The following is an 11,305-nucleotide window of genomic DNA, read 5'->3' on the forward strand; positions in this document are numbered from 1 at the left end:
GAAGTCCTTCAGTCCAAGGCCTCTATCCACATTCAGCACACATACTAGGTGTCAGTCTGCTACAACAGATATAACAGGTTAATGACACTTTTCTAAGGTTTTCAAGGATGCATTTGTCTTCTGCACCACTGTACTGTCTGAGAGTTTCTATCATGTCTGATTCAATTATCCAACGATTTATACCCATTATTCCTCATATTTAGTTTTCAGAGCAGGTAAGGCAGATAATTCCTTTTCCTATAATAGCTCTTTTACTTACCCATATGGCCCTTTGGCTTAAAACCAGAATACTAAAAGGCAGCCAAGTTAGTAGATTTTCTGCTTCTGTCCTTTCTCTTCATATTTAACTACATGCTTCTCACCTGGTTTGGCAACCCAGATTCTCTCACTTAAGTGGCAAAACAGCCTCATTTCAAGTCTTGTATATTCCATTTGGATGTTTGCCTTTTCACAACAGTGTGACACTGAGTCACATTTGTCTGGTGGTCAGCTTCAACCATCAGTTCCTTTTCCACCTAGACAGTTCTTCCCCTCCATTTTCCACTTCTGCTGTTAGCACTGCCTTCACACTAAGCATTCCCCTCTTGCACCATGCCATTGTGTTTCCTGCACCAGAGTATTTCAGGCTATCAACAACCTTGGAAATTCTCAGCTTGCTCTTCAGTGTACATGCAATTACTCCCAGCTTCATGTTATCTAAAGGTTTAATAAACAATCTCAAGAAGTCCAGCTCCATTCAGGAATGTACTTTCAGGTTCTTATTAAAAACAGAAAATAAAATTAAGTGCAATTAAAAATAAAAGCAAAAATGTCCCATCAGAATATTTAAGCTTTTGACAGATCTTTATGCCACACATTTTTGGAGATGCTAGGCCACATGTATCCAATTCAAATACAGACAAACAGGCATTTTCAGTAATAACGATTTTAGTGAGAATACCTGATGGGGATTAGATGGTATTTATCCAATCAGATATTTCTTCATCTGTCTGCTTCACCCCACTATATATTTTAACAGTCTGTAAGATCTGTTGCAACAGATGTAGTGTAATGCAACGCACAATATGAAACTCAGAGCCAGTACTGCAGAGGTGGTTCCTACCCCAATAATTTGTCTCCAGTTCATTGCAGAAAACAAAGCAGTAAAGTCTCATGGAACACAGTGACCATAAGGGGCTTCCACAAGTATCAGCTGATTCCTAGCTTTCCACAACTGCTCCACATATCAAGACCCCCACAGGCTTGTTTCATACACAAGACACATACACCAAAGGTAATCTGAACCAAAAGAACTTGCAGGGCACCCGTGAAACCAAGGTAATGACAAGACAGCACTATCTCCTGTAGTGTTGCATTTTATTTAAATGGTATGCTCTGTCTCACTCCTCCAAAATGTATGGTATATCCCAGGCCTGTGGTCCTGCCCTGAACCATCATGTATCTGTAATCCCCTTGGCCCAAATCTGATTCCGTGCCCACTTTCAATCCACCTCTTAAACCGTGCCAGCAAGACCAGTCGCTCTCTTAGACCTTTGTCCTCTCTTAGCCTTCCTCCCCTCTTGGCCCTTCCATCCCCTAGGCTCTCCCTCCCCCTTCTCCCGCAGTAACCATGCTGTTCCTGGGGATGGGACCCCAAATAAACCCCCATTTAATTAGCACCCTCAGAAGCCGTGTGGAGTCTCCTTGCCTGCCTGCTGCTGCTAGCAAACTCACAGCTTAGGGAGTCCTCCGGGGACACCCCGGGGTGCCCCGCCCCAAAAACAAACCTCAACAATCTCCCAGTCACTCTGTGATTCCCAGTACCACTGCACTGTGGCAGCAGCCAGGCTCTCCATGGCTGACAGGAGGGCTGGCTACCAACAGCCTGTAGGGACAGGGTACAGAGAATCCACAGCCAAGGGGAAGTGAGCTGGAAGAATGGCTCAACTGAGCACTGACAAATACCTTCTGAATGTGGTTTTTTTTTTTTTTTTTTTTTTTTGGTGGAAGATCCATTACAGAAAGTCATGGCTTTTGCCAAGGAGCTTGTTTCAAGGAGCTGCTGCCAGTGCCCCAGTGTCACCACCATGCCTGACTGGCCTTGCCTGGCCCAGTGCTCCATGAGAGCTCCCCAGGGCCATCAGCCCCCATCCCAGCTGGGCCAGACTCCAGCTTGGCACAGCCCTGCCCTCCCATGGCCCACATCCTGAGCCAGTCTCACCCACCACCACAGTGCCCGGGGCTGCCTCAGTGCCCTTGGCTGCAACTGCCCTGGCTGGGGTGGCAGAACAGCCCTGGCTGCGACAGACTCAGGGGCACAGTGGCAGGGGGCTGCTGCAGAGGTTGGACAATCTCTTAGACCGTCTCTGATGTCAGTTTAAGTGTGAGTCATTACCCTGTAGTACAGAAGCAGATGAACAAAGGCCTTTTTTGAGAGTCATTCTTTATTCATCAACTACAACCTCATCAAGTGGAAAGACCAAGATGTCATCTACCCTAAAATCCATCGCTCTTTTCCCAAGGGCGAAGATTTCTGATACACTTGAAGACATACCCTTAAAAGAAAAAAATGAAGCTACTTGCGACAATGTTAGCACCATGAAAATAGCTACAGATCACTCAAATGCAGTCCAAATCTTAGAGCTTTATTTCTTTTAATCTCAGAGTCAGTGACAAGAGGGAATTAATGCAGATCTCAAAGTATAAACCTTCAAACATTGTATTTTTCTTCATCTCAAAACAACCACTAACTACATAAAAGGACACGTTTATGAGTAAGGAATAACTACAGTGGCCAAAAAATGAGAGACTTCAGTTTAAGGAGGTCTTTTCATCTAGTGATCCTTTTCAAAAATGCAGTCCAGAAGGTGAGAACCCCTTTGAAAGGCTAAATAAGAATTTATATCCACATATGTATTTATATCCATAATGCAACATATCCAGCAAGACAGATGTAAGAACATCCCACATTTTTCAAGATCATCTTGGGAATCCCTTGCCCTAAACCAAAGCTGGTTCATTTTCCATTGGCTGCTGCAGCACAAGGATTATGAGCCACCACCCTGCCCTCTGGGGAGGGAGCTGCCATCCTGTAAGTGCTCAAAACACCTAGGAATATGGCACTTGAGAATGTAATTTAGTTGTGAACGTTGTGATGGTGCTGGATTGAGAGCTGGACTTTATGATCTTAAAGGTCTGATTAAGTCAACCTTAATGATTCTGTGAATCCGAATGTGTAAGTTTCAACACATGTAGCCTCTTCCAAGTAGTTTTCCTGAGCATGAACTAACAAGACTACCATTGTCCAAGCCCTCTGTCAATAGGGTGCATCCAGCAGCAGACAGCACCATGACATCAATGGGAAGAATCACATGCCCACAACTACATGCCGACCCCTAGCACTGCATACCTACAGGTGCTCCCTACTCAGATGTTAGCCATCACCTACCTTTCCAAAAAATGCAGAGATGACTGTATGCACTGGATAGGTAGACTTTCCACAACAGTGAATTTTGTAAGTAACTTTAAAGAAAAGAAAAAAAAATTCTCATTTTTTGCTTGAATTTAATCTTTCATACACACCCACCACCCTGCCATATGTAATCAGAAATGATTCACAGTTATAACAGCAGCTGCTTTAAATCTTTTTCTGCTTTTTCTTCACTAGAAATAACACCTTCATTTTTGCCCACTGATGGGCTTGCAGTACCTTTTATGTCAGTCCAATAATCTTCCTGTCCAACACACAATTAATTGCCCCTCTCCATACAGACACATACACAGTATTCTTCCTCTGTGTATCCCTCTCCAACATGATTTTGGCATCCTTACAGTGTGCCTCATTGACTACACTTCAACTTGCCCAGTTTTCAGGTGCATAGTTACAGCTTTGTATTGCTTGCTGAATAGAAGTTGCTTGGATTTGTTCTTTGTCCTTAACACCATGTATGGTTTGTCAATACAGGTCATGCAAATCCCTCATGTTATCCAAGAAAGCAGAATCAAAAGCATGTTTTCTCTAATGTTACATGAACACCTTCTTCAAAGAAAATAGTCCAAGAGTAATTTATACAGACACAAAATCAGCTGTGGAGCTTTCCAAGCCTATTCTCCTGTAGTCTGTCAGTCAAGGAACTCTGCCTTAATTTTTAAATTATCTTTTCAGGTATGATTTCATCCATTTTCACACAGAGTTAACATCCTGTTCTTTAAAGAATATGAAGAGGGAGCTTGGATAAGCTCCTAGAAATAATGTCTTGCTATAAGGAACTGAGATGTCAAATGACAGTATCTTCATGCATTTGTATTAGCCATGCATTCCTTTTGAGTTAATCTGTTGTGTTTTCTAATACCATGCCAAATTTTTGGCAGTACTTGAAAGAATGAGGTATTTCAGTGATTATTACCTCTAGTCAGGATGTGTAACTGTATCCATGATTACCTACCCTTTTAGAAATACCTTGTATTTCCAAATTGCTAAATCCATCTACTCCAAAATTTTTGAAGCTTCAGCACAGGAGGGAAGCAAAACTCTTATGAGCACTAACATGTAAGAGACATTTCCAGTTTGTTTTAAATCTAGGCCATCCAGGACAACTTCCTGTGACCTAGCAGTCAATGCAGAGTTTTTGAGTCAATTCCACCATTAGCATCCTCATTAGACTGAGCAGAGAGGTTGATTTCCTCTCTAGGCTGACTTAAAGGTACAGACATGAAAACTGTTTGCTGCTCTGTTTCTGAGATGTGGACTAAAGGACATTAGTATCTGTAGGAACTGATCTACTTTAAATGACCCCATCTACACCTACAAGGAGAAAACACTCATTTTATGCAGTAACACATCTAGGAGCAAATATGTTTTTTCTCTGTAAAGGGCTAGGCAAATGTCTATGGAGAAGACACTAATCTGCAGTGCTTACAGACTTTCCTGTCCCAAGTACTGAGTAAAACAGATTCTCTTTATAAAAGCAGAGGAAAAAACAGTGTTGGTTCTTTTTTCCTGTAAAGTCTATCTAAATACCAGGTTATTCCCCAAATGCATGTTTAAGGCAGAGGTATGAGCAAAAGAGGCAAGGGAACATGGCAAGATAGCTAAGCCGCACTAAATTTTTTAATCAATAAGGCTGTCATATGCACTTTGCTCTCTCCAATGACGATGGAAGCAGGAAAATGTGCTCTAAAGCCATTAAAACATGTCCTGAAAAGCACATGTAGATGAATTTGTAAGATGTATGAGATATGAAGCCTTTGCACAATTCACTTAGCAAAACTTCAAGACTTTAAGGCATCCTGTAAAGGCTTTGCAAAGTAGTAATGTACATCTTTGAGATGTATTTATCATATCTCCCTGAAAGTGTTGTGATACTGTCATTATAAGTAACTTCTACATAGAATGCAAGAACAGATTATATAAATATGCATTCTTTCCCAATATTTTCCATGGTTATGCAAGTCAAAAGCTGATGACATAAATAAGAACAAAGCATATCAACATCACTTTATCCACTTAGAGTCAGAGAATTTGGGCCAGATATTTCTGAAGCAGAATCTGACATAAGTGACTAAGTAGCTTTCATACTTTTCTTACTCTAGAACTTTTAAATGTCGACATCTAGTAAAATGAAAGCCTTCAGATTCTACTCAGGATTTGAACTAAGAGCTCCTGCACTGTTAGGTGGTACCATGTACCACTCTTTTATGGCCCAGCCTGACCCAAGAGCTCTTCCTCCAGGCTCCTTGCTGCTGGTATGCTGCCTTCCCATCTGACTGTCCATGCCCTTGGGAACAGAAAATACTAGAAACTACTTCAAATATTTGCTTAAACTTCTTCAGTGTGGCAAGATAGCTGAACATGGTCTTATCAGCTTCTTCCTGAGAGCATTCTGTTAGACAGCAGCATGTTCTTCAAAGATGGCAACTTATGGCACACTGTTTCAGAGAAACACTCTAGAAGGTCATAAAAGCTATTTTCGCTGTCTAAATACAACTTGAAGAGGATCTGCTATGCTCTTTCAGCAAGGAACATTTTTAATATTTTGTCCGTAGGTCTAGGCTTAAGAACAGGGTTTGGAGGGCATAGAAAATGAAGGAAATAGTAGCACTAATTGCCTCTATCTTTGAGGACTTCAACATTAACTTCTGCTTAGATTACCCTTCTATTTCTGCCACCCTAAAACAGAACTCTAACATAGCAGCCTAACAGTAAGAAGCGCTCTTACATGCGAGGTCAAATTTTCTGGTTGCTGAACTATATGGATAAAGGACGATTGGATCCTAGGAAGAAAGTTACCCCAAATCAGGAACATCCAGCTGCAGCAATACCAGGATATTCGCACATCCAAAGACCTCCAAAAAAACAAGAGCAGAAACAAGAGTGCCTCTGTGTATTACACAACAGTTCCTGGCAAGATTACTGAGCTAACAAGGGAAAGCACCACTCAGAGCCACCCCACTCCTAAAGAAAGGAAGAGCACACCAATTAAGTCTGAGGCAGGAGTGACCAGAAATGAAGGGCTTAGGTTGAGTTACTGACACATACTGGCTTGTAATAGTAGTTGCTTGCTCTCTCTCTCTCTCCTTTTCAATTATGCTTTCCCTATCCTGGCAGCAATTTGTTCTCTTATTCTTTCTGCACTCTACAACTAGGTCAAAAAGCTTGGATCCAGCATTTGATCATGGATGACATCTTTTTAAACACACATATTGAATTACCCATGGACCTGCTGTAGCCAGGTGCTCTTTGTGAAGGAAAAGTATTTCAGCAACTGCCCCAAGACCTCCTATTCATTTCTCACATCCCAGTACCTCAGGACTTCTATTACTGCCTTGATGTTTGTGACAGACACTTGTTTCCTCAACCGGATTTCATTAGAACTCTTCAGTGCTACAAGTTACCAGTTTAAAAATCAGGGTATCAAATCATATGGTTGGGAATTTTCTCACCCACCAAAAGAGTGATTTGCAATATAGTTTAACAGGAAATAACACAAAGTGGCAGCAAGCCATCTGTTCTAACCGCTATGTTCAAGTTCACAGCTATTCTGGATTTCAACAAAGGAAGTCACCTAAAACTATTAACTTTGCAGGGCTTTTTTTTTTTTTTTTTTTTTCCTCCCAGGGCATCTAAGCACCCACTATTTTTACTAAATGGAACAGGAACAACAGGAAGTGGAGATCCCTGAAGAAGAGGCAGAAAACAAAAAATCTGGGACACAAACAGCACTGTGTTGCATAGCTATGCCAGTCACTTATCTTCTGGCACAGAAGTCAAGCCAGACCTTTCCCAGTTTGTCAGAACCTGCACACAAGCAAGGCAGCAACACATATATGCAGTGACTGACTGCAGACTGAGGACATACTCAACCATCTAATACACTGCCAACAGCTTCCAGCACATCTGGGTCTTGAGTGTATTTCTGGGATGAAGTATCAGTTAGCCCGTCTGTGCTCAAGATTAATTCTAGGGATGGATACAATGCTTTTTAAAGACATAAGTTTAACATTGAGGCTGGGAACGCAAAGGCAGTAGTAAGCAATCTATTCAAAAGAAAAAAGGGAAGGGATGGTATTTTCTACTTGTAGGTGAAGAGATCACAAGCTTTATAAGTGGCTCTTTATTTTTTCTCTTGGGAGATTTAGCTCACTCGTAACTAACTCAAACTTTTTCCTCCTCCACACACTCCCCTTCATGAAGGCACAGTCTCCCAAACCAAAGAGCTTGACACCAGCTTTGACCCTAGTCTGATCAAGAATTTATCTCCAGCATCAATGAGGCTGAAGTCTGATGAGACATTTGTCTCTTGGCATCAGATGATGTCAAGTACTCACCCCCAAACAAACCTTGAGATTTTGACCAAAAGGCCATGCTCCAAAGTTTTGGTGCTAACCAGAGGTAACTTCCATCTGGGTCTCAGGTAAACCTATTGTTTTTCATCTCAGAGCCTAAAAAGAAAGGATCTTACATCCAACACATTTGAACTGAGAATACAGTTTTCTTGGTGCTCTATCTAACCCTGTATTACTTGCTTGTATTCCAGAAGGGGCTGAAAGACATGCTGTCACTGCAAGGCACCTCAGTGGAGACCTTTTCCTCAACAAGTATAGATACAAACTTTTGTGTCAGAATGAAGCAACAATGGTGCCAGCACAAGTATGTTTAGCATGACTCTGATGATGATATCTGCAAGGCCTAAAGCCAGTCAATGTACAAACTAGATTTATAAGAGTCCAGTTATATACAATGCAGTTGTTTCCACAGCTTGGAATTTGAGTAGTCAAAAATAAAAATATCACAGATGGTACATGTTTCCCACATATCAAATCACAACACTACCTCAACTTCTGCCAAACCAAATCACCATTCTATGAAGAGCATGCAGCATCTATCATCATCATCACAATCAACACAACTAAAGAGCAGAAGTAACCTCTTCTGCCTCTATTAGTGGAGGAAATACTCACAGCAATATCCATACACCTTCCTCAAGAGACATCTGCATTGTTCTTGTCAACCATAAATCTAACTCCTTTATTTCAAAGGAAATATGAATACCTGAATTAACAGGTCATCAACTCAATTCCTTTCCAAACCAGTATTAAAGCACTAATCCCAGTTCTGCCTGTGTTAAAAAGGATATTACTATAAAGCAATAATACAAAGTAATAAGCCAACAAAGGCAGGTAAACTAAATGATAATCAATGCTGAAATATTATCACATCATGAAGCTTATAGTCCAGAACATCATCTTAGATATGCTTATGAATAAGAACCTTCAGCAGAACTCCAGAGTTCTTTACAGAGGCACATAATAAGGATTTTTAAACATTTAACAAGGTTCAGCTATTTATAGTGGCAAACATAGCTCCTATTTGCACATCTGTCAGAAATACAACTGAACTTTCTCTGGGCTCTAGTGCTAGTTCTACATTCCTCCCGAACCATCCAAAGCCGCTTCTTCAGATGGGTTCCTGCCTACCCCACTGCACAAATTTCAGCACACTACCCTGAGTGCAGCAACACTCTTCGGCATTTACTTTTAACAGCCAAATGAAGGAATTAAATACTACCAAAAAAAAAGAAAAGCAACCTTAGGACAGGTAAACTGTCAACTCAATTGACAGCAATCATGCTATCCTATTCTGAGATGCACATGTTGAATTTTACATCCCAGCTTTTCATAACCATTAACCTGCTCTTGCAGTGCCTTGCTGCTCTGCTACACAGTCAACTTGGCTGTCGAGGCCTGCAGATCTATTATATGTTATAATGGCTCCCTCGGCAAGCCAGCGGTGTAACTTGCCACCCAAGCCACTCCACGAAGATCGCAGTGCTATGCACTGCTGCTGTAGGTCGCGCTGTGTCATCTCACCACTCTCTTCGTGAGAGATTTGGCCAGATTCCCTCTGGCGAAAAGCCACACAAGGAGGGTTAAATTTAGGGACGGCTGCATAGAAAAACCTGCAGCCAGGGGGAATCCCAGTCCCAATCCCAGAGCCCTAGTGCACAGCGCAGGGCAGCTGCAGTGACCCGCAGCGCCGTGACCAGCGGCTTTCCCCACCTGTGAGTGGGGACGAGGAGCCAGCCATACACCACACCGGAGCGGAGCCACGGCGGGGGCCTGGACACCCACCCTGCTCGGGGAAGCGCCTGTCCTCATTCCGCGGGGAACCCTGAGCTGCCGGCGGTCGGGGCACCGCCACAGCCCGCCGGGCTGGTAATGCCTGTGACTAAGCACACGCGGCCCTCCCGCTCCCCGCCTCGGCCGGGCTCTCCGCACCGGCGCGCCCAGCCAGGGGCACCAGCGGCCGGACAGCGGGACCGCTCCCGGGAAGGAGCCGGGCAGGAGGCACATGCCGTGCTCCCCCCGCGAGGCCCGGCGCCGGGCAGCAGCCCAAGCGGCAGCCGGGCCCGTGTACGGGTTTCTCTCCCGTGACCCGAGCCTCGGGGCCGCGCTCCGCGCACCCCACGCTGGCATCCCCACGGCCGCCCGGGCCCGCCGCCCCCGGCCCCAGCAGCCCGCTCTCCTCGTACCGCTGCCATCCTTGAAATGAGGGGGTGGGACGTCTCGCAGCGACCGGGTCCATCCCCCCTTCTCTGCTTCCTCCTCCTCCTCCTCCTCCTCCATAGGGCCGGAGCCGCCCGGGACGGCGCTGCCACCGCAGACTTGCCGCTGCCGCCGCCGCTCCGCCGGGATGGCCGCCGCCCGGGGAGCGCGGCGCCGGGCCGCCCTGCTTCGCGGGCTCGACACCGCCAGGCGCCCCTGGTCTTCCTCGTCGTCGTCCTCGTCCTGGGAAGAGGCGGCGGAGCGGGAGTCGGCCGAGGTACTGTAGAAGGGGTTCCCGCTGCTGTCCTGGCCCGACTCCCCGAAGACGTCGTCGGAGATCTGCAAGCTCTCGTAGCGGGATCGGGCCGCCTCCAGCAGCGATAGCGCCTTCCTGCGCGCCGGCCCGCCGCCGCCCTCCGCCATCATCTCGGCCGCCGCCAGCAGCCGCCCGCGCTCCCCTTGGCCCGGCTCGGCCGGGTCCTGCGGCCGCAGGCAGCAGCCCAGCAGCAGGAGCGGCTCGGGCACGGCGGCGGGCAGGCACCGAGTAGGGGAAGCCCCACCGCCACCGCCACCGGGGCTGAGCCCTGCCTCCCGCTCCCGCCCGCACCACCCGCCCCTGTGTGTGTGCAGGGACATGGGGGGAAGGAGCCAGCTCAACATCTCCAAGTACCACATCCAGCCAATTGCCGCGGCACTCCGCGCTCGGGAGGTGGGGTTATATGGGCGCCGCGAGCCAGCGCGGGCCGCCCACCGCCCGCCCCTCGCCCGCCTCCGCTCCGCCCATTTAAAACCACAGCGCCGGCTGCCGTGGGGCCACTGCTGCGCCCCGGTGCCGGGAGGGGGTCTCTGAGCCCAGCGCTGCTCCAGCTCCCCGGCCTGGCCCCGGGCCTCGCCCCCGGTCCTGGCCGGAGCTGTTCGCCGCCGCGGTGCTGAAGCGGTGCAGGACAGATGCAGGAGCGCTGGCTTCGGTGCCTGCGGGTCCCTCAGTAGAGCCCGCCCTGCGGGGAGAGGCTGAAGGGCTCCCGCGGTCTGCGGGGACAAAGGCGCCGAGGTGTTAACCCGCTGGGACCGAGCCCCGACAGCGTGGCCACACAGCCCGTCATGCAGGACAGCGTGAGCGGTGGGGCCGTCGTGTCGCTGCCCCAAAGTAGGACGCAGCTCCAGCGCCGGAGCAGCCCGTGAAGAAAAGCGGGGAAGGTGCTGGAGCACAGGTCTGTGAGACACCTGGCACCTGGCAGGCCCTACCACCCGGCTGGGGCTCCATGGAGACTTTGACTGGCCT

The 11,305-nt window shown here is 46.8% G+C and overlaps 1 protein-coding gene across 1 annotated transcript in view; it reads right to left on the bottom strand.

Moving 5' to 3' along the window:
- PGBD5 (piggyBac transposable element derived 5) overlaps positions 1–10,722 on the bottom strand; it is a 68,832-nt gene extending 58,110 nt beyond the window's left edge. The window contains exon 1 of the mRNA XM_041468865.1: positions 10,011–10,722. Within this exon, the coding sequence (XP_041324799.1) occupies positions 10,011–10,698 (688 nt within the window). The 5' untranslated portion in view covers positions 10,699–10,722. The remainder of the gene's footprint in view (positions 1–10,010) is intronic.
- Positions 10,723–11,305: the final 583 nt, after the last annotated feature.

This window comes from Pyrgilauda ruficollis, unplaced genomic scaffold (assembly GCF_017590135.1).
Source record: "Pyrgilauda ruficollis isolate IOZ18807 unplaced genomic scaffold, ASM1759013v1 scaffold101, whole genome shotgun sequence".
NCBI classification, from domain to species: domain Eukaryota; kingdom Metazoa; phylum Chordata; class Aves; order Passeriformes; family Passeridae; genus Pyrgilauda; species Pyrgilauda ruficollis.